Source organism: Dermacentor albipictus, chromosome 1 (genome assembly GCF_038994185.2).
Source record: "Dermacentor albipictus isolate Rhodes 1998 colony chromosome 1, USDA_Dalb.pri_finalv2, whole genome shotgun sequence".
NCBI classification, from domain to species: Eukaryota; Metazoa; Arthropoda; class Arachnida; order Ixodida; family Ixodidae; genus Dermacentor; species Dermacentor albipictus.
Window position 1 is genome coordinate 307,429,478 of NC_091821.1, and position 23,540 is coordinate 307,453,017.

At 43.9% G+C, this 23,540-nt stretch overlaps 2 protein-coding genes across 4 annotated transcripts in view; both read left to right on the forward strand.

Moving 5' to 3' along the window:
• The first annotated feature begins 360 nt into the window (after positions 1–360).
• On the forward strand, positions 361–15,188 carry LOC135907255 (zinc finger matrin-type protein 2). Its single transcript, XM_065438951.2, has 6 exons — positions 361–620; positions 758–835; positions 894–1,031; positions 9,227–9,371; positions 11,054–11,199; positions 15,000–15,188. The coding sequence occupies exons 2-6, from the start codon at positions 821–823 to the stop codon at positions 15,132–15,134; spliced, it is 579 nt and encodes a 192-aa protein (XP_065295023.1). The 5' UTR covers positions 361–620; positions 758–820; the 3' UTR covers positions 15,135–15,188.
• Positions 15,189–16,252: 1,064 nt separating this feature from the next.
• LOC135907253 (mitochondrial outer membrane protein SLC25A46-like) overlaps positions 16,253–23,540 on the forward strand; it is a 47,942-nt gene continuing 40,654 nt past the window's right edge. For 2 of the 3 annotated variants that reach the window (XR_010565947.2, XM_065438948.2), the window contains exons 1-7: positions 16,253–16,769; positions 16,936–16,978; positions 17,104–17,161; positions 17,230–17,307; positions 17,860–17,960; positions 18,020–18,076; positions 22,982–23,318. Coding sequence is in view for 2 of the 3 variants with exons in the window: in XM_065438948.2 (XP_065295020.1) it covers positions 16,568–16,769; positions 16,936–16,978; positions 17,104–17,161; positions 17,230–17,307; positions 17,860–17,960; positions 18,020–18,076; positions 22,982–23,318 (876 nt within the window). In the remaining variant the exon portion in view is untranslated. The remainder of the gene's footprint in view (positions 16,770–16,935; positions 16,979–17,103; positions 17,162–17,229; positions 17,308–17,859; positions 17,961–18,019; positions 18,077–22,981; positions 23,319–23,540) is intronic. The other variant, XM_065438947.2, reaches the window with a different exon arrangement.

The following is a 23,540-nucleotide window of genomic DNA, read 5'->3' on the forward strand; positions in this document are numbered from 1 at the left end:
AGCAAAACCATAAGAAAGCTTACTATAGAGACTTTCTGCAAGAAAAAGTGGACGTCGGCAAGCGTCCGCGTAACGAACGCGCGCTCGCTAGCAGACGATGCACTTGACAACGAAATCAAAATTGAAGACACGTTGAATAACCCATACCTCAAATATTTATACGTAGCAAAAAAGGTGTCAATATAGATGTGCAATGGAAATAAAGCACTATTATAAGAGCGTATGCGCGCAACCGGTCTCAGGGCTTGCAGCAAAATGACGTTGAATATGCCGCAAAGCGCATCTCCGCCCCAATCCAGTTCGCTCGCAGCGCCCTCGCAAAAATTTTCTACATGCGGCGCCTCAGCGGGAAAGCGCCAACAGGGCCGTTGGGCTCACTCGACCTCTAATTTCGTCTTTATCCAGCGCTTGTTTTAGTTCTCGGAAAGTCGATTGGTTCACTTGGCACAGAACACCTTGTGGAAAATATTCTCTGTGAGTTGTGCTAGACGAGCATGCTGACGAGGGATATTTAACTTGCCCGCTCCAACCTTTCTGTTACTGCCGCATTCCTCGGGCAACTTCGGTGTGTTCGTGAACGTTGCACCGTGCAAACTGCGCGCTGAGACCGAACATAAAAGGTATGTACTTTAAGTACTTCATTTTTGGATAGTATGTATTTAGTGTACTGTAATAGATCTAATGTCATGTACTGCGAAACATTCGATTGTTCTATGTACTGAGCATTGCTGAAATCACTTCAATGCTATTTACGCAGTCGCCAAACGTGGTACAAGAACAGTGATCATCTGCTCGCACGGTGTGGAGCAACGCCCGACCGATGGCTAGTTTGCCTGTTAGTTTTCGGTTGCTGGCAGATACGAACGCATGTGCTAACATAAGGTTCTGTGCAGAGGCCGGCGGATCACCGGAGGAAATGGGACCGCGAGGAGTACGAGAAGCTCGCCGAGGAGCGGCTTCGACTCGAAGACGAGGACGAGGAGCCGTTGGCCCCTGTGAAACGAGACACGCTCAAGCCCAGAGACTATAAGGTCACTGTTGTGTGCAAAATTTCGCATCATTTAGGCTTTTGGCTATGTGCAGTTACTTTGAAGCCACGGCGAAGCGTATGGCGTCTGCCTGTAGAATCTTTCTAAAATAAATTTTGCCGGCAGTTCGACCCTATTGGCTGGCTTCGACCAGGCCGCGACGAGCTACTTAGTGTAACGTGTCATTATTTGGCATGTTTTATTGGCGCCTCCAGAACACCTAAGGTGCATCGGGGATACGAAGACTTGAACCTGGGCTGGTCCGTTGGTTGAGGGCACGACGAAGCGGGTCGTCGCGAGCAGCCGATCATGTGTGCGAAAACCATCCGGCATGTTCCGGCCTTGGCGGCCCCAACGCACTGACCTCCTTGGATTTAGCTTTGATCTCCCTCACTGCTCCCTAGGTGCCCTCAAGACGCTCCGCCGCCCTCTTGATTATAATCTCGTGCTCTCGTGAGGCCCCCGTTTGACGATATTATTTACAAAGTACCGGCAAATATTTCTTTAGGCGACTTTGCCTGCATTAGTAAGGTGAAGCCAATGAGAACAAACTGCTGGCAAAATATTCAAGCAACTCTTCCGGCTGCTGCCAGAATATCCACAAACTTTTCGATATGGCATCAAGTCGGAGTTTGTGTACTGGTGCTACAAGACACTTAACAAGCTTTCGTTCAAATGTTGCAAAAGTAAAACATTTTTTAAAGTGGCAATTGACGCACGCATGGTTGCAGAAGTAATGACACGTGCAAGAAGTATGCAAACGAGGCAGAAGGAAAAACATAATACAGGTCTTGAAAAGATAAAACTATAAAGGAGTGAGATGCAAAATTAGAAAGAGATGGGAGTCACACAAGGCAGAACATCATGTGGCAAGTACGGAGTGTGTTTTCAAGTCATAAAGGGACCCTACAACATTTTTGTGACTGCCATCTGTAGTACTAGAGTGTGTTTGTAGTGTGTGTTTATTAAGGAATACTGGACACGAACACAAAAACTTCTAAATGTTTGTATGCAGGAACTGAAGGTATTCATTGTCAAAGTTCAAAATCCGAGCAGATGATGGAGGAAGCTTCCCCTTTTGCGGTTCACTTCCCTAGTGACCTTACTGGTTGCTTCCAATCACTGTGCGCCTCTTATGTGAATATCCTGGAAGTCTCACCTCATGGTGGCTTTTACACATCTCCTTTCGATGGCTTTGTTTCCATGGTTACAACGAACCACGTGTGAACTGTGGCGTGGGCGTACAAAGGAATGTGCGGCAGTGTCTGCAATTCTTCTTGCATGGTGGTTCATATGCAATTACCACAGCCCAGAAGGTATTATGCTGACATCGAGAGCATTCATGTTGAGGTCTGTGGTGCAAACCATTGGATAGCACCCCTACTGTCAAGTTGCAATCAGTTTCAAAAATATAGTATTCAGGGGTGTAAATCCTTTTTATTTATTTATTTACTTATTTATTTATTCAGAAAGCCACAGCGCAATAATATGGGAATTATTGTAGAAGGGGAAAACAAAGGTAGTACAGGTAGTACACTGCAGCACAAAGAAAGAATGTAACGCTATGATTAAAGATAATGCAACATTCACTATGCATTCACACTAAGAAAGGTGGATACAAAAGCTACTGTTGGGCAGACAAAGTTCCAATGTTACATGATACCTAATTTAAAAAAAATTCAGCAAGAGCACCGCCAAAGCAAGTCGGCGACATGGAGGCAATCTCTTTTGGCAGGCCATTCCATTCATGGAGTGTTTTCGGAAAAAAATAATGTTTGTAAATGTTGATTCGACACTTATATTCTTGCACCTTTAGGGAGTGATCAATGTGGGTAGACTTGTAGGTAGGATGAAGTATAGATGTTTCTTTCCTTAGACCTGTTGCGTCTGCAAAAATTTTGTGGAATAGCTTTAGGTGCATGAATTTCCATCTTTCTTGCAAAAGGGGCCATCCTAAATTGATTCTTATGTCAGAGGAGCTTTGGATAAAGTCATAGTTCAAGGAGACAGATGTGCTGAACACTTTTGGATGTGCTCTAATTCGGCAATATATGTTTTTGTCAGGGTCCTAAGCGGAGCATCCACATTCTGATATAGTGCGCACGTTTGAAAAGTAAATAGTTTCTTTTAAAGGGGCCCTAAACCACTCTTTACCATAAAGAGGAGAAATGCATTTGAAGTTAAAATAGGCTATTTCAGAAATACTTTGCTGCACAAAGTACTTCAGTGCATTCAGCAAAAGCAGAGTTATTGGCAAGCGGAGCGGGGCATGCCCGCAACGCTCTGCCTTCTAAATGTCACCATGGTGTGTAGTTCAAATTTGCTTTTCGATGTTAATATGGACGGCACTATTTCCTATCTTGGTGCCTACGATGTGCCAAACGTAAGCCAAACACGATTGTCGTCGCCCAAATGACTCGATATGTGTTAACGTTTCCTGATTCGTCAACGGTAGCTCTGCACAGTGTTTCGTATCTTCGAGCACCTCGACAGACCGGGCACAACAATGCCAAAAACAAAATGCAGTGTGAGCTGTGCTTGTTCCATTGAGCCCATCGCCACGCTCCATCCGTGAAGTGAGCGTGTTTTGATCTGTTGTGGCGAAAAGTCCGAACACGAAGCTTCCTCCAGAAAAACAGTGCTTCATGTTGCCTATAAGCAGTGTGTCAGCACGGAACGAAAGCAAAAGTGGAAAAAGAAAAGTGAAAAAAATAATGTTTGACCAGAACGAAAACGTAACCGAAACGTTATTTATTAGTTTGTTTCAGAGTGAAACTGAAATATTTTTGATTGGTTTAAGTTCTAAGAGAAAGTCAGCAATCCGAAACAACTGACGTCAGGCAATGTCAGAATTAGCGCATATCTCAGGAGTCCGCATAAATGCGTATCTTGGGCAGGGATAGTGCGAGCGATAGCTGGTCAAGCACTTCACTAATCTAAGCCTGCCACTCGGTACACTTGCAGATCGGTATCGTAGCAAAACCCAGGGCTTGCGCGCTGAAGAGCTTATTGTTTCACTTTCATGGGTACAACACTTTGTTACTGAAGTTTTATTGTTCATTTATGTTCGTTTTATCAGAACAGTGATCTCCCATTTCGGCGAGTACACTCAATGACCTGCTGCTTCTGAGATCGTGCTCGGTGCCTTGTCTCAAGGCACCGAGCACGATTTCAAAATTCATAATTCACTTATTGAGAAAATTAAATACTATGTTGCTTCGAAAATTTTTACATGCAAACCAAAGCCACTACGAACCATTATGGATAATTCTTTTTCATTCCAGAGCAGAACCGAAGCGGAGCAATTTTAGTGGAAACTAAAACCAGAACAAAAAGCATTTCATTCCGATACCCTGCCTATAATGTTCTGAAAGCTCGATCATTTCTATACTCTTAGCATCTACGAGGTGGCTGGCAAGTGAAGTACAACTTTGCTTCTTTAGATTGCATTCATCACAACCGTGGCTCAAAACGTGTGGTCGCCCTGCTGCACGCAGGTGAACTGATGGGTGCTAGCAGACGACATGTGGCATGCACTGTTTCGCAGATGCGCTTAGTTTTCGCCGCTTCCCATACATGACATTGTGTGGACCGTGAGCCATGTGCTTGCGTGTTCCTCTAACACTGGATTGACCTGTATAGCTGGTGTCTTCGATTCCTTCGGGTCTCAGTGTTCCCTCATTGGGCTCAGTAGTGGGCAGCTGGCATAGCTACGAAATTACATTTATGGCTTTTTAATCATTTCGCCAACTGCCTGATTACCCTCTTTTCAAAAGAGGCTGCACCAATGACTCCCTGAAACATTTAGGCCAGACCAAGGAGATATACCAGAAGTACTATGTCCTAATTTGTCAAAATCCTGAAATAGCTGCAAAAACATTATCACCATTTGTTGTTGCGAAGTGTCTTACTGAGAAACTAGGTCTCAGCTACAAGGTCATGAAAATGGCCAGCGGTGATCTGCTGCTCCAAGTCCATGACAAGAATCAGTCTGAGAAACTGTCCGGGCTTGTTGAACTTGATAACACCCCTGTCCCAGTAAACCTGCACCATTCTCTGGACAGTACGCGTAAAGTCCCATCTGAGCAAGACTTACTAGACTGGAGTGAAAACGGAGCTCCTTGAGGGCTGGAAGGAACAGCACATGACAAATGTTCAAAGAATCAAGATCAGGCGAAATGACAAAGAGATCCCAACAAAACGCCCAATTTTGATGTTCTGCGCAAGTACTCTGCCCGAATATATTGAAACAGGCTATGTGAAAGTCCAACTTAGACACTACCTTCCCAACCCACGGTGCTGCTTAAGTGCCAGTGATTTTTCACAGCTCCGAGAGGTACTGGTTCCGTACCCCACGTGCAGTGTGTGCATTGCAGCATCATCCTGCTGACAACTGTGCTGGGACACAGCACTGTGCTACCTGCGACAGTGACCACCCCGTGCACTCCTGATCATGTCCTTCTTGGAAGAGGAAAAGGAAATAAATTATGTTGAAGATTAAAGAGATCATTTCCTTTCAGGAAGTGCGAAAGCACATTTCCTTTCGTTATACCATAGGGTATGCTGGTGCGGCGCATAAGAGGGCAATGCCGCAGCAGACTCCGGCATCGGCCTGGCCCACAAAGAGTGTGGCCGAGGCAGTGCCACCAGCCCCCCAGGCGACATCGGCCAGTGCTGGAATGCTGTCTCTGAAGGAGGGGCCCATCAACTTTTGGGTTGGTGACCTCCAAGGCCCTGCTTTTCGAGGCAAGGCCTAACAGCCCGCTCGCATCAGCTTAAGTCCAGCGGCTCCTAGGAGTCGATGGACACAATTTCAAGCCAGGTGGCACACCCAGCACCTCAAGAGTGGCGCGATTCTTGTGAATGCTCCAAGAAACACAAACCCTGGATTACAGGGCTTGGAGATGCTCCGTAAGCCAACTTGACTCCTCTTCACACACAGCGCAAAAACATTAACAACATGGATACACAAGTATTACACTGAAACATGAGAGGTCTTATCCTCAACCTCTATGAGATTAAAGAACTTCTACACATATACAATCCAAAGGTGCTGTGTGTTCAGGAGACGCACCTAAAATCAACATAAGGAAACTTCCTCAAGCAATATGCCATCTTCAAAAAAGACAGCAACGATGCACTCGCCTCGTCGGGCGGCGTTGCAGTAATAGTGGACAAAGGTGTTGCTTCCTTAAACTACCCTTGAGGCAGTTGCAGTCTGAGCAGTGCTCTTTCAGAAGTTGGTCACCGTAAGTTCTCTATACATCCCTCCAAACTATCAGGTTTCCAGAACAGACGTTTTATGGTTTATCGCTGAACTTCCTGAACCATGTATTGTTGTTGGAGATCTAAATGCACAAAGCACTCCGTGAGGTGACTCTCGTTGCAATGTGATAGGGTGCCTAATTGAAAACTTGCTCTTCTCCACATGTGAGTGCTTGCTAAGCAGAAAAGAGCACACTTTCTACAGCAAGGTAGACAAAGCGTACTCGTCTATAAATATCGCATCAAGTACACTCGTGCCATATCTGGAGTGGAACGTCATCAAGAACCCACCCACTGTAGTGTCTCAGCAGCTGTGGTGTTGTGCTGCTAAGCACAAGGTCACGGGATCAAATCCTGGCTACGGTGGATGTGTTTTGATGAAGGTAAAATGCAAAAATGCCTGTGTCTCATGCATTGGGGGCATGTTAAAGATCCCTTGGCGGTCAGAATTAATCCGGAATCCTCCACTATGGCGTGCCTCATAATAAGATCGTAGATTTGGCACATAAAATCCCAGAAATAAATTCAATTCATCAAGAACCTTTACGGGAGCCACCACTTGCCTATCGTTTTAATGTTAACAAAAAGTGATGAAACCTCTCCTCGTGTTCCCCAGTAGAAAGTTGACTCTGCTGACTGGAAAGGATACAGAGAGCTCACGCACCTAACCTGGGGCGACATTCGTGCACTGAACATTGATGACGCACTGGAATGTAGTGTCCATATGCATCCCAGAAGCACAAGGATTGCATTCCACGTGACATGTTCCTGGTGGAATGATGATTGTAGGGAAGCATGAAGGAAGCAAGATAGGGCTTGGGGTCACCTTTGTGACTCTCCGACCATGGAAAATCTAATAAACTTTAAGAAAACAAATACTGAGGGTAGAATAATGTACCGCCGTGCCAAGAGGGAAAGCTGGAGAAATACACGTCAGATGAAAGAAAAGCCTGGAACAAATTAAATAGCTAGCAAAGCCACCCTCTAGCATTAACAAACACCCAGGGAAATGCTCCTGAAGACCTGGCTGATTTTCTAGGTGCTCACTTTGAGTGTATTTCCAGTTCAGCCCATTACACACACATTTTTACGCTACCAGCGGCAAGTAGAGCGATTCCCACTGGATTGGAAAATAACAAAGAATGAATCATACAGCTGTCCATTTAACATGGTGGAGTTTCAGGCCTCACTGAATTGTTGTAACAAGTCGGCACCAGGAAGAGACGGAATAGCTTATGACATGATCAAACACCTTGCACCCTAATACCCACAAAACACTTCTGTCGCTACTTAACTTCATATTCCGTGGTAGTTGCATCCCGGCTGCTTGGAAAGAGGCAAGAATAATTCCTATTCTCGAAGAAGGAAAGGACCCGACATCGGCCAGCAGTTGTAGGCCTGTAGCTCTAACAAGTTGCCTGTGCAAACTCTGAGAAAATGACTAACCAGCACCTTATTCATTTTCTCGAAAGCAAGGAAACTCTAGGTCCCTTACAGTGCGGTTTCAGGAAAGGTAGATCCACAACAGATCACCTTGTCTGCATCAAGACAAATGTATAATGTGATGTCTTTGTGCATAAAAATCTTTCGTTACATGTATTTTTATATATGGAGAAAGCGTACGACACCACTTGGCATGTTGAAGTTTTGGAATCCTTTGCGATCTGGCTGGAATGGGTGTTCGAGACAACTTGCTGACCGTGATTCAAAGTTCTCTCTTGAACTGCGCATTCCGTGTTCAAATTGGTGACGTCCTATCTCATCCATTTATGCAGCAGACCGGTGTACCGCAAGGTGATGTGCCGAGCTGTGCTCAAATTTGTTGTAAAAATGAACTCTCTCCATACTGCCATACCTCGCACAAGGTTTTATTTTGTGTATGTGGATGACGTGCAAATTGGTTACAAATATTCTAATCTTGCTATCTGCGAGCAACAGGTGCAGCTTGGCCTAAACAAACTGTGTTCACTTTCTACTTGGACTGAAAGTGGCTACATCAGTCAGCTTCTGTTTCCTTCATGCTGTTACCTTGGTTTTGTAACCAGGCTGCTTTGCATAGAAGCATTGGTTCCTTCCTCAGTGCTGCCAATTCTTTCACTCATGGGCAAATGTGCTTCATATGGATGTAACAAGAGATCAGAGAAAAATATGCATGTCCCATGCACCGTGTCAAACAGTAGATGCATAGCTTCTCAATCACTTCTTTCACACCTTCAATACTGAGACCCTGTTGGCCTTGCGATGCATGTGGAATTGCAAGTGTAGGCGAATGTATGGAGGAGTATGAAACATAATACTTGACATTTAATGTGTCGGCACCCCTTGTGCAGACATGATCAGTTGCACCTCTTTATCGAGATGTTCGTAAATGTCCTTTGGGGTCACATCGAGCTATGTGAACACCGTGTTTAAACATATATACCAGCGCCACTGTGCAGGTGCCTTCTCTCGGAACTTCTTGCTAATGTCAAAGCTGTTCTTTGTGTTAGTATTCTCTGTGCATCTCGGCTCTGTGACAGACCCCTCACTAGATCTACTCAGCGAGACACTGGCACCAAAACTGAGAAAAGTGGCAAAGCAGCTAAGTCCACATGCTACACGCAAGCGTCAGTAATGTGATAACATTATCATAATTGGCCCGCACATGCCTTCGATTCCACTACTTGCAGGATCGGCCTGCATTACAAATTGCATTAAAATGCTTGCAAAAGCACGTACCGTACGCTGGTATCAGGATCAGCCCGCAAAGTCACACGTTTGATTATACTGCCCTTGGGACCAGCCCAATTTACTTGCTGAGGCACATCACACCCCAAACCCCGATGAGGTAGGAAAAGAAAGACTGTGAAGCTGCATAGTCTTATGCCACATACATTCATCTTTGTCCTAAATGAATACTGTGCAGCTCTGATGCAATTCTTCTAATATTTCAGGTTGACCTTGACTCGAAGCTTGGAAAGACGTGTGTCATAACAAAAACAACACCAGCTTCCCAAGCTGGGGGGTACTACTGCAATGTCTGTGACTGTGTGGTCAAAGACTCCATCAACTTCCTGGACCACATCAATGGCAAAAAACGTAAGTGAAGACCAGTTGCTAAAATGGTGTAATAGATGCAACAGTGGGGCTCTATTCTATATTTGTTGTTGAGGTAAACCACCCACATCTTCATTGAAGGACAAAATGTAAATTTCTCCACAATATTCTTTAAGAATCTTGTAGTGTTCGATGCCTTTCAATGCTCAAGACTGCCATGCTGCTAGCATTTCAGAAGTGACACTGATGTGCCGGAAGCTATGCCCATGCTAGCTCCATGCCATGGTCATTGCTCAACATCAAACAGTCCAGAATTTAAGCATTAATATCTGAAAAATCTTGCACCAAAGTGAACTTAATAAGTACCTAGTGTGCAAAAAACTGCAAATGGATATAACATCAGGAGAATGAGCAGCACATTTGCATTCATGTACACCCATGTTTGTTTTAGGCAGGTGCACCCAAAAGTGCCAATCACTCTGCTAGTGAGCACTTCTCTCTGTTGGCAGTGCTATACCCATGTTCACAGGATATTTTCATGTAGCGGCATGTACTTGTCAGTGGCGACATAGTGTGTGTGGTCAAGCTGTCTGCATTGCCTTTGCCAAATTCTTTCCATGTGAGTTAGCTTCTGCATTTGTTTTATTTTCCTCTTTATAGCAAATCTTAGAAGTATGCGTTAACCCATTTTTTTTTTTGCCTTGATTTGCTATATGGCTGCTTTTAGCTTACACTTTGCATGTTCCCTACATTTCTTTAATTCCGCTGATGTGTGGAATTGCCACAGTTTTTGTGGAGCTAATTCTAACATAATGTTGACAACCACTGCAGCATTGACTTTCAGCCTTTTTCTGTCTGCTAACAGGTTTATATAAATATCAATTATAGTCAGTAGCATAATTCTGCTTCTGCACGTGCAATATGTGGAATAGTGGAGGTAATTTGTATGACAAATTTCATCTGAAATTAGCTGACAGTTTTGTATCATTATTTTTTATTTTGGCATGCTTCCACATCTCAATCTTCTATTGTACAAAGCCATTTGGTTCTAAAATATTTCTGCTATGTTTTGTGTCTCGACTTGACTTATTTTTCAGCGCAGTTCGTAATCCATCTGCCCCATTTCATTAATTGAGTGGAACAGGACATGGTGTGAGTGAGCAATGTGACAGTAATGTTAGCAAAAGATGATAAATCTTAAGAGTGCTGCTCAAACAGTTCATTACCTTGCTAGAGGAACCAACACAGCTAGCTCAAGTGTCGGTCTAATTGAGGAGGCACGAGTGTGGTCTTTGCTTTCTCAAATGAGCAGATGCATAGACGATATGGATGCTGATTGTAACAGTGTATATTATGACCGTAAAGTACTTCATAAAGTGCAATGACCTAGGAGTATCATAGGCTGCAACTATGCACTATTAGCATATGATCTAAACAATATCTTTTTTTTTTTAACTTTGAAAGTATAATTGCAGTTTACTGGGCAAGTTGTACATGTATGTCTACCTGAGATAACTAAAGGCATAACTGTAATGTTGTTAGAAGTTTTGTGTTGAAAAAAATAAAAGGGGCTGTACAAGTAACTAGTACAGTTGAAAAGTGCTGTAATTTAAGAACTGCTATGACCGAGATAGAAACTACATTTTGCACGGACTCACTGGGGAACATGTACAGTGTTGTGTTGGTGAGAATATGCTTGTCTGCATCATTGGCGTCATTTGCAGACCAGCGTAACCTGGGCATGTCCATGCGTGTTGAGCGCTCAACCCTGGATCAGGTCAAGCAGAGGTTTGAGGTCAACAAAAAGAAACTTGAAGAGAAGAAGAAAGACTATGACTTTGAGCAGCGTATGCAAGAGCTTCGAGAAGAGGTAGAGAGACGTATTATACCACTTTTCAGGTGCCTGTTTATGGATTGCAGTGGTCTTAGGTATCAATGGCCATTGAAGTTGAGCATGTGATGAGTTTTACTTTGCTCTAAAGAGCCATCACAGGAGTGTGGACACAAAATTCCCATGGTTGTAAGGGCTGTAGCATATTCTTGTCAGGTATACAAGTATTGCACGCATGAAACATGGCAGATGAAAAATTGACATTTCAGTATTGAAATCCAGAAACTTGAGCTGAGTGACAATGGCAGATTTATCATAATTTACGTCATCGTAGCCGAACATCAGGTCATTCACAAATGCAAAAAGTTGGGGAACTGCTCATGCTGTACTTCGAGAAAATTTGTGAAAGTATAACTGTCCCTGTTGGATGCTTTGTGTACTATGATTCATTTGTGTGTGTGTTTTATAATAGTACCTTCCAGGCCTGTTGATCAGTACTCGTTTGTCTGACATGATTATTGTCTATGTTAGGCCTGCCCATTACGGTTCATTCCTAAGCACCGATTGTGGTGCATCGAACCACCGACTCCTACGTGAGCCATGTGCCAGTACAGAAAGACATATTTTGAAGTAGATGCATTGTTTTATTTGATTTGCTGTACAGCCTACTAAGACTTTGCACCATAGCAACAAGCTTGCACATTATTTCACTCGCCAGACTCGGACCGACCAGTGAGTCAGAACTCCATATTCTAGAACTTCCCTCCACTTAATACTCCACCATGACTCAAGAAAGTTAATGGCAGTGGTGTCCCTTGACAAAAGTGGTCACTGCACTTTCTATGACACTCCACGTCAATTCTTAAAAAGCGTAGAGGCGTCTTTGGTTGAATGGTGGCACTGTACTCAACTCATTGGAGAGAAGGGACATCTTCAGGTCAAGGATTGTTTGAGAATACAGGGGTGAATAAACTGAGGTGAGGCCAAGTGAAGTTTGAGTCTGAGTGAACCGAGCTGAGCCCGAAAGGTGTGATAATACCCAACTCTGGATTGGGTTAAGCAGAGGTTCGAGGTCAACAAAATGTGTCTGAGTGGATCGAGGCGAGTATGATTAGGTGTGAATCTGAGCCTGTGTGAGTGCGTGTGAGTGGCCTGTGTGAGTCGAGGCGAATCTGATCGACTGCGAGTCTCTGAGTTTAACACTCCTGAATCACATGTGATCACAAAACTACATCTGAGGATGACTTCAAATTATTTTCAGCGAATCTAACAGTGTGTCCATGAGCGGTGTTAATTAGAAACAGTGATCCTGAATTAGTAGATGTGAACAGTGGACTTTTGTCCAAAATAATAATCATAAATAAATAAAATCACAATTGTAAGGTGTCAGGACATAAAGTGAATTGTGCAAGTCTATCTTAGTGAAATATCAGTTAGGTGTCTGTAGCTTGTAATCTGGTTGGTATTGAGTTTGCTCATTGCGCTTAAGTACAACTTCTTCTGTGGCTAAAATTCATAGGCTGGCATACTCAAGAGTACACTCACTCATACTCAACACCTTAGCAGTGTAAACAAAGAAGGATATTAGTAGAAACAGCAGTGCAAGTGAGTGAGGGGACATGAATACGAATGTGATTGACCGTCAGTGAATGTGAGCAAATGCAAATATGAATGCAAGTGGCTCATACAGTAGAACCTCATTGATATGATCCCATTTCATAAAATTTCCCATCACCAACGTTCATAATCAAGAACACAAAGAGTGACCCAATTCAATCATGCTTCTTTTACTGGTTAATACGTTCCCGAAAAACATGACCTTTTGGCAAGAACGTTGAGTACATCGCCAAACTGCAGTCGTATGGTATGTTTTCTGGCGGCAAAACGTTACGGGGCACGTGTGATCAAGAGAAGTAGGCGCCCGCCACAGCAGCTTCTCCACAGCACTCGTCTGCCTGTGTCACATGAAAATGCCAGCATGCACTGTTTTCTCTTCTGGTGCCAGCAGATCTTCTCATGGGTAATCGCATGTTGCATCTGCAACTGGCGCCGCCAACCTTATTTGTCTTTTTACTGAATGTATGGATGAGGTTATACTGTACATGAAAGTACAAGAGCAAGTGAGTGTAAAGGGATGGTGTGAATATGTTCCAGTGGAAGTCGGAGCAAGCGTGAATGCCGATCAGTGTGAGTACACATGAATGAGTCAATGGTGCTTTGCGTGAATGGATGTGATTGTAGCCCTTGTGAGTGCCAATGGCAGCTGGTTGCGAATGATGGCTTGACTGCTCCGAACTCATTTGTGAATCTAAGTGAATGAGTGCTGTTGAGTTAGAGCCCAGATGAGCAGAATCTTGGCGAGCGCGGCTCTAGAAATTTGGCGAGTTTGAGTGAACCCAGCTAAGTAGAATTCTGTTTAGTCTGAGTGGAATTTTTGGTGAATCTGAACCTAAGTGAGCCCTAAGCAAGAAATATATTTTGTCCGTGATTCTAAGTGAGTTCTGTTTATCTTACGGACCAAGGCTGTTAAACAGATCTCACCCAGACTGGCTTGCAAGTTTTATTTTTAACTTAGGGCTGATTAAGACTGGAAATCACCGAATTCTAGTCATCAGTGCCTGCTTAGACTCTGATTCACCAAAATTCTACTCAATTTGGCTCACTTGAACTTGGAATCAAAATTTTTACACAGCTGGGTTGACTTGGACTCGGATACACTAAAGTGCTACTCAGCTGGGCTTACTTGGACTCGTCTCTGTGTTCTATAACGTTCCACCTCTTAGCACTCCACCTTGACTTGATAAAGTGGATGGCAGGGCTGCTAAGTCTGCTGCCGCCGCACACAGGGCCAAGTACTGCACCCATGGGAGGCTGCGAGACAGTCTGTGTCGCTAAGCGTGAAAATGCATTAACAAAGGGGACAAGAATAAACTGTTACTTTTATTTCTGTTCTCATCACTCTTATGCTGGTTTCTTACGTAAAATAATGTGGCACCCCAATAGGCCCAGCATTATATGCTACTAAATTTCAATTTACTTTTGGCAGTGATGTGCCCGGGAAGTGGCATTTGGCACATGCCAAGAGCGTGCCTCTAGCTTAAGTTGTGCTACGTTTTTGACAACCCTGCATGTTCAGTAACCTTGTGAGAATTTTCAACTGTCAGTCCCAACACAAGCTGATCAAATTGAAACTGATGTATTGTGTTTGTGCGTTGCAGCTGAACATAAATTAGGAACAAACTAGAAGGCATCTCCAGCCAGTCATTGAATCTTCCTCCTAGCCACGTTAGCCTCTGTCGCAGCTGTCTAGAGCTCTGTAGCCTTGTGCTGTAAAGAAAGTGTAATTGCACAGCAACTACTAGGTTTAAGATATAGTACTCGAAAATATTTGGTTTGTAGGATCATGTTGCTTTGCTTGAGCTCCAGGACTATCTCTAGAACCTGCCCTTAAATATGCATGATTCTTCCTTCAGCAGCAGATTTACTATACCTGCCATTTCTTGCTAATTTTTATGTGAAGTTCACGAATTTGGGCTCATTCTTTAAGTATGTTGCATCAACTATTAAAAAAAAAATAAAACATGTGGAAAGATGGGATGGTGCAAGATTGGGGAAAAAAAAGCAGCAGTGATATCTGTACCACCTTCTGTTGGCACAAGACAATTGTATACGGCAAGCATAGCTTCCTATATGCCTACGCACTTTTCAGTGTCTGTGCAAAAGCCCCAGAGTAGCAGTCTAACCTGCTTTCTTTCTCACCGACTTCACAAATGTTTGTCTGTAGGCCTGTGTAACAATGCTCAACTAAAAGAAAAAAAAAATGTATCCTACGACTGCAGGAAGAGAAGCTGCGAGAGTATCGCCGTGAAAAACGCAAGGAACGAAAGCGAAAGCACCAGGAGTCCTCGGAGGACGTCGACCCCGACATGGCTGCCACCATGGGCTTCTCGGGGTTTGGTTCGTCAAAGAAGTAATTGAGCACACGTACACTTACAAAATAAAAGAAAAAATTTTTACTGCTCACATGACCACTGATCTCTGCAATGGGAAATATACTGAATGTGTACAAATCGCACGACAGTGCTCCGAGGTTGTAGGCTAACAGGTAAATGACTGAAGAGCCGTTAACACAGCTGGTTAGGGTTGTTGGCTGTGGGAACAATGCAAACAGCCTCTCGTAACATGATGCACTAACAGGACGGTCGGTGACGGCGCAACGCTTCAGTCTAATCAGCTGCAGGATTTTCTTTTGGCTTCCACCATGACGAGTAAAGTACTGACGGCCGAAGCGGTCACGTCCAGAATAGGATGCTCAGCGCCATGGCGATGCAGCATCCAGCAACCCACGGGCTTTTGCGCTCGCCTGCGAAACAAATTACCGTCAGTATATCGCGTCGAATTCAAACTTTGCACTCATCAGACTTATTCGTGCGTACTAACCTATGCGGGCACACTTCCAGAACACGCCAAGTAGCCTGTGCCGGTACAAATGAAAATAATAGTAAAGTTCGCGTTATTATATCATAAGCAGTTCCTAAGTGTAGGTCGTACCCTTCTTTATTCCTGTCTAGGAGGCTCGGGTAGATGGAACGAATATATGCGCAAGTGCATATTAGCAATAGTACCACTGTCAGCAGGCTTTGGAAGTTGAAGAGCGCAGACTGAAAAGAACAGTGGCACATCAGTAATGTCACAGTACCAAAAAAAATAATAATAACGACACTCCAACTCTGCGTTGCGCTCGCAACCTTACCATTGCATGCCAAAAAATTCTAGCAAGCTTCACTGACAAATTTTCTAAACTTCGCTGGACTTTCGACACCTCACCGTAACTGTCTACGGGACGCGCTGCGTGCACCACATTGGCGTTGACCACATCTACACTTCACACCCTTCACACCTCGCATTTTACGGCTACGGCCGTTATTTGACTTGGCTCTTATTGACCTAGCACCGGCAGGTATAAAACATTATAGCATTATACTAACTAAAATAACGCATTGAATTTACAAAATAGTTAGAAAATAAAGTAATGCAAGTAACTGTGTGCTGCAAGCATACTTAAATCATGCTTAAATCGGAGGAGACGTTTCTTGTAGGCGCCAATCAATCCACGAGCATCCATAGCATAATCCATCAGCAGTCCGAATATAAGGGAGACATGGGGAGACCTGCGGCGTAAAGCCAAGCAGCTTATGGGCATCGGATGCTTTCGGTTGTAGTGGTCGCTGGTTTGCGGCTTACGTTTTGCGCTCAGTAGAGTAGCCCTCACTGCAGTGACGTGTATCTTATCGGTGCGTGTTTCTCAAAAATTTTTACTGGCGAAGTTAACAGAGGCGCTCTGCTCATGACCTGACGGGAGCGGTCGACGGCGGTGCCACGGGCAGTGCTTATACGCGGCTTCAAAATGCAGCCAGATCCTCAGCGAACCCAGAGGCTACTGTCTGGGACTTCCTCAAGCGACTATGCTCGAGACGGGGAGTTGCTGCGCCCTATACCGGAGTTGACTGTGGGACCGAGCATACGCGCGCGAACGCACTATGACTACCCGCAGATAGCTCCTTCGCCTCGGGGAGATGGAGACCGGCCAACTCCTCCGAAGGAACCAGGTGAGTGACAGAAAGACCTCTGAGCTCTGTCGAGCTTCTCGTTGCACGTCCGCAACGCAAGTGCAGTGGGAAAAGTATGCGACCAATGGACGTTGCTGCATCGTTTTTTTTTTTTTCGCATTCATTCTGACTCGCCTTCGTAATGAGAACGGTATCCCCATTCCAGAGCCCGTCCAGCCGCACTCCGAAGTGGCCTTGCGATTAGGGAGGTACTGCTGAATACCATGCTATTATCTGCAAACACACGTGTGATTTAGTTCTAGGCGTGCATGGTTCACAAAACAAAGTCGCCTTGTGAGGTCACGTCTGAAATCGGAATTTTATTGCATTTCAGCATTCTTCTTGACAACTTGGTGGCGCAGCCATGCATAGTGCTGAGAAGACAATGCCAGGTGACATGGTCGCCACTATTAGACCTTTCACCGGTGAACTAAGTTTATTCATTTTTTTATAAGTGCAGGTGCATAGGACTGCCAGCAAGTACCATTTGACACCATGGACGCTGTTTCCTATCATTGCGAGGTTGCAGCAGAGACAGGTAACGCTTGTGTTGCAAGTATTTCAGACATTATATTAGGCATGGCAGATTGGAAAACGGCGAAAAGCCGTGACTTGTTGCTGTACCTTGTAACTGAGGTGGCGAAGTGACTATGTGACCATACTATGCTCCTATATCCATATGATACATCTGTGGTTAGGCAATCGTGATCATTTCAGAAGCAGTGAGTGATTTGTCTTGCAGCACTTGATGCTTGACATGGCTCACCAGGGCTCTTATGTGGAGTTTTGTTTGCCACAGACTGTCTGCGGCAAACATTCACCCGTGAACAGTCATACGGACGCACTTCAATCCTTGTGGCAGAGTGCCAAGTGGAGCCAATTACATGTCAGATGGTTGAGGCTCAGGATGAACATCACTTTGATTTTAAATGTCGGTCTGCTGAGTGTGTTCGCAATATTTGAAGAGCTGTGGATGATGTAGCATAAGCAGCACAAGTCGTCTGTTGATGTGACAATTATTTTAGTATGTCATCATTTGTTTCATTATATTCCTTGACTTACAGCTGTGTCGTGTGTTCTAACTACACAGGGCCTGATCACCCTCTGGAAAGGTGCACCAAGCATGTTTATTGTACGTGGCATCGTTGTGGTGGTGGAGACTGTCCTCGCTGAAACAACGTCACTTCCTCGGTGAGTGTTTTATTGGAAAGTCTACCTCATGACTGAAACGTTTTTTTTTTCTTTTCCAGTGAGCTCACATCGCACAGCTCTCTTCGTCAGCTTTGGCAGCATCTACTTCTCAAAAGGTATTTGTTCCAAAACTTCAAAGCAGAAAAATATTGACATAGACTGAACATAGGTGATGCTTGTGCGTCAGTAGTGCTTTTTTTTTTTTTTTGACCTTAACGGCTTCGATTTAAAGAAGTATCTAGCATTCATATTAGCAGTGCTGCCGAAGCACCTTTCATTTTGCTGACATGCACAGAACAAAAAATGTTGTCCAACAGTTAACAGCTTGGCTAAATGGGACTTGCGACTATGCTTATGTGGACACAAAAATATAGGAGCTGGATGTGCAGCATGCAAAACAGCTTTTTCTTTTGTTAGTGGTCAAGGGAAGCATAAAACATACATAAAGAATACAGGTTTTTCTTGTGTTGAGTGATGCATATACTGAAGCTTTGTTTGGCTTTGCAACATTTTAATTACAAAACGTTAAACATAACATTGCCATTATCAAGCATTGCTGTCAACTGATAGCTGTGCTGCTTATTTTTTTTTTTCAGCTGCAGTTGTGTGTATTTTGTTTGGAGGATCCTCCTGACCAAATTGGACATTGTGTGTGTTGTGCAAAAAGACAAGAAAGAAAAAAATATTTATTATGCATGTCATTTGATTTTACACTTACTGTGCCATTTCCAGGTTTGTGACCGTGTTCACACCATTGTTCTGACCATTGTTGATATGGCTAGTGCAGTTTTGTTTTAAAATTACATTCATACCAAACAAAACACTTCATTTATGAAACAAGGTAAATGCACAAAAGTGCCATGCCACGTAAAGAGCATGCAAGTTTAAAGAATGTGGCATGCTCATTTCACATTCTCAGCAGTTTTGTGATCACATGCTCGATAAACGATCATTAAAAGGATTGCATGGTCGTTTTAATCTTGGAAAAAGGTTTACATGCCAAAGGTTCATTTCAGTCCTTGCAAAAAAAATCATCATTTATGTGCAATTAATGAAATGTCAAATGTGTTTGTGATCGATAAATGATGCGTAAAGTGGCAAAGGACATTAAAATTAGGGTTGCCAACATTCGATTGGGCAAAGTTAGGACAGCAGTGGGTGGGTAAGGTGGCGACAACCAATTCTGTAAGTGCCAGGAGCCGCAATTTTGTTGTACAGGAGCCGAAATTGTGTATGTGCAACAAAGTTTAAAAATTTTTTGCAGTCCTACCATGTGTCGATTTGAACATTGGCAGGTGCAGTAGTTGATTGGCTAGCACGGCTACCAATAGAGATAGAGCTACTAGGGCTATTTCTTTTTAACCTGCACTTCGTGCAGGCTCATGCAGACTATTGTAGTGCCAGGCAGAGGTTATGACGTTGTGCGCTGCACTTGGCTGACTGGACTGTAGCCAATCAGAGCAGACTGTGCACATTCTCTATAGGTAGAAAGAAAGCGCATGACTTCGTACCTGCTGGCTGCGTATATGCCCTTGCCCGAAATGTCAATGTACAAGTTTCCTATCGGCAACAAATCTATACAAACATCGGCTAAATACATTACACATGTGCAGCGCATAAGACTATGCATATAATACAGTGCGTAGTCTCAGACAAGCTGCACCATGCATCAGTAAGATAATTTTATCTTCTTGGAAGATTAGCGCACCTTCCTCTGTGACACACAGTCACGCCAGCACTATGCTGCTGTCCCTGCAGCGAACATTCACTATCGTCACCATATCAGTGCCAACAGTCAGACAAAATGACGCCATACATTTGCAACACCAGGCCGTCTGCCTGTCGTCTGCTGCCTACATGTGCAGTCATCGAAACTGTAGTGTAGAAAGTGTAGTTTTCGTGCTACACTATTGCTATAAAACATAGCTTTGTGTAGGTGCATGGAGCTACTTTTTCTACACAAATAAAAAAACAAGGCGACTTCCTACTCTTGCTATATACTGATGTATCTAGCGTGCTAAAAAAAAAAAGAAAAGAAAAGCCCTTCTGTGACTGGTTCGGGCCTACAGCAGAAATAAAACTGCAACAAAAATCAAACTGCCTTTATGTTTATGGTGATGCAATAGATGCAATATTTTCACTTTGACTTGGTCAGTGACTGCAATTTCTTCATCATCATGTTACCTGACCAGACAAACTTTCGTCCAACTCCTGACTGCTAGAATATAAAACAGAGGAATGTGTGACTGAGCTGTCAGGCATCATAAGAAGGAAATCTGATTTATTGTTTTTCAGTGGAAAAACAAAAGTTTGGACATTTACTTAAATGTTGGGACTGTCCGCTAAATTGGGTGGTTGTTAACCCTAATCATAGTGTGTGTTTGCCTTGATAAGGTGGAAGCTTGGGCGAGTTGGTGATTCGATACTGACATGTGTGCACAGCACAAAAGATGAGAACTGAAGGAAGAACACAACACAGGCGCTGTGTTGTTACTGGGTCGTTGTTGGGCTAGTTGGTGTTTGCTTACCAACATAATGTAGTGCGAAGGCACAGTCACAAACAACAGACACAGAATACATCACAGGCGCTCACCTTGTGTCTCTTCTTTGTAATTGTGCCTTTGCGCAACATTATGTTGGTAAGCAAACACCAACTATCCCAACAACAACCCAGTCAAAAAAAAATTTGCTCAAGCCAGTTGGACATCTCCAATTGAAATCAATTGGGTATTTATAATTGTGTTTTGGGAAACCCATTGGAAAAATCCAACAGGTCCAGTTGGACCAACTGGCATTTTTGAACACAATTGGACCCAATTGCTCTTTGAATTAGACTTGCGACCTAGTTGGCACATGCCTTGGAAAAACAAACTGTGCTGAAAATGGGGTCAAAAAAGAACACGACAGCACACTGTTGTGTGTCTTCTTGTTTGCAGCCCAGACTTGCTGCAGCTTATGTAACAGTGCAGATGAGCATTGTTTTCCCGCCATGACTTTGTATGGAAGAGCGTGAGCACTATTTTGCAAGTAGCCTATCACTCAATGGTGCTTTTGGCATTGGAGGCATTCTATATTATTCCCCATTTAAATATTCAGAGATGAGCCTTTGCGCTAGAACATCTGTAGTATCATATGATGCAAGTTTCACTCACTTTCGGTGCCCTGCTGTCCGACTTGTTTGAAGAAATGAAACAGAAAATTTTTTTCGTCACCTTTGTGCCCATGCCTCAAATATGTTTGCAAGCAGCAAGGTCAGCCTGTGCATCTCTTATCCACAAAGGAGCTCCTCAGTGGTGCACTCTGTGTGCGCAACTGGTTACAGGCACAAAGCAAGGACTGGTCATTCTGCAGAGAATGGCAAAGTCATCATTCTTAGAAAGAAAAATGTACTGTTGCTTGAGAAAAAAGTTTGAATGCTTGTTGATTCTTTCCTTCAATAAAGTGTTTCTCTCTCTCTGCTTTCGTAATTGCTATGTGCCCGTCATAGGCATACATGCCAGGGGGAGCAGCAATGTGGATGAACTTGTGTGTTCACTTCAAAGATGCCTCAACACTGGTTGTGAACGAAGCTAAGGCCCCCAAGATTTCTGCAATCTTACTAGATACAATAGCTTGTTGGCTTGCGTTTCTTCTATTATATCTTTTTATTTGCTTGAGTTGCCTTGTGGCATAAGATCAGTATGAAACTAAATATATGCATGCAGATCCGTTTCATAGAGATACCACAATAGTGACTAATAAAATATGTTGTCCATAATCCATCATTCATAGTCTTCAGCTTGATTACTGTTCAATTTCACACATTTAAGTAGACTTTCGTGCCTCCTGAATTGGACTGTCTTTATTGCCCACTAGCCAGTGTGTACCCTGCACGAGAGGCGAAATGTCCAAGTAAATTGCCCTAATGCTCGCTATTGTAAATACTGTAATCATTGTAAATAGGCCGTTTGTACTTTCTGGCTCCCTATTCTGCGGTTTCTCCAATTCTCTTCCCTCTTCATTGCACCATCCCCCTTCCTGGCCAATGTTCAGGTGTGAGCCATCGACGGTGTGGCCAACAAAATTATTTATCTTCAACCAGCACAAGTGTAGACAGTTTTTTCCCGATCAGACTCAAGCTGATTTGGATGGGGGCACTTTTCACCTATTTGTTTTTGGGGCGACGGCAAATTCGTTTGTCCATGTGCATTGGAGAGGGGATCGGCCCCATGGCAACGCCCCCCTCCCTTCTGACCGCCAGTAGCTCTTGACTTGCTATCGCATTCATGCTTACCCTTTCATCCATGTCGCTCTTTCTAAGCCCACCTCCTGAAACTTTCTGTTCTGTGGAGAAGGAGACGGAAGGGTTCCAACGCCCCCCTGGCTACGCCAATGCCTGCTGTGGTGGCATAGTGGCTTTGGCACTATGCTGCTAAACACGAGGTCGTGGGTTCAAATTTTAACAGGGGAAAAATGCAAAGATGCCCATTTAACGTGCATGTTAAAGAAGCCCAGGTGATCAAAATGAATCCGAATTCTCCCACTACGACGTGCCTCATAATCATATTGTGGTTGTGGCATGTACAACCCCAGAATGTAATTTTTAATGTCTGTTTGCAAAACTTTCAATGCAATTTCTTTAAATGGGAGAAATTGTGACAATACTTGCATACTTAGAATTGGGAGCACATTAAGAAACCCACGATAATCAAAATTAATCTGGAGCCCTTCACTACAGTGTACGTCATTATCCACTGTGCAGTTTTGGAACGTTAAACCCTACAATTTATAACAGTCTTGGTGGTCCACTGGTGATGGAAAGATGGTGGTAAAGTATTATGTGCTGTGTTCATTTATATTTCAAAGACTACATGAGTACTTCCATATTGTATAAGAATGATGTATGCTTGCCACTGATCAGGTCAGCTGATTGTACACTAAGGATTGGCTTCCCTTCGAGCCAAGTAGATGGATGGAGCAAGTGTGTTTGCCTCTCTCTGACTTCTACCTGGAATGTCCCGTGTCTACCTGCTATACAACAGTGTGGCCGTGGCTGTGGCAACGCCCTTCAGCTGTGCTAGTCTGGTGGAGGTGGTTCAGTGCGAGGCGGCCAGCGAACGACCAGGCTTGTTCGACTGCTTGCGTGAGGGTCTGATGCGCTTGCTGCCACGAGGAGGACCCAAGCGTGGTCGAATGCTGCCCCTGTGGCGCCTCCTGGGGGCATCGGTGGCACATGGCCTCGCCCACTACCTCCTCACTACTATGGTGCGATGGGCTGCGCTGCAGCTGCTGCGCATGCACCGGCACAGGCAGCACCAACAGGTTCTGCTGCTGCGGCAGCAGGCTGGCATTGTGCACGGCCCCATGGGTGATGCTCTGGTGAGCCACATTTTTTTTTCAGCAACATGCTTATGGGCACACATACAATGAGCTGTGTTTTCATCCTGGTAGTAACATTAGAAAAAAGATTTCTCACTTATTGCTGCTTTGTTTTTATTTATATGTTACAACAAGATCACATTCTTTAAATTCATATTGTTCAGTAAAACTCTAGGCAACTTGGCTTTGTAGCTTTCCTTATTCTACTGCAAAAAGCAGATA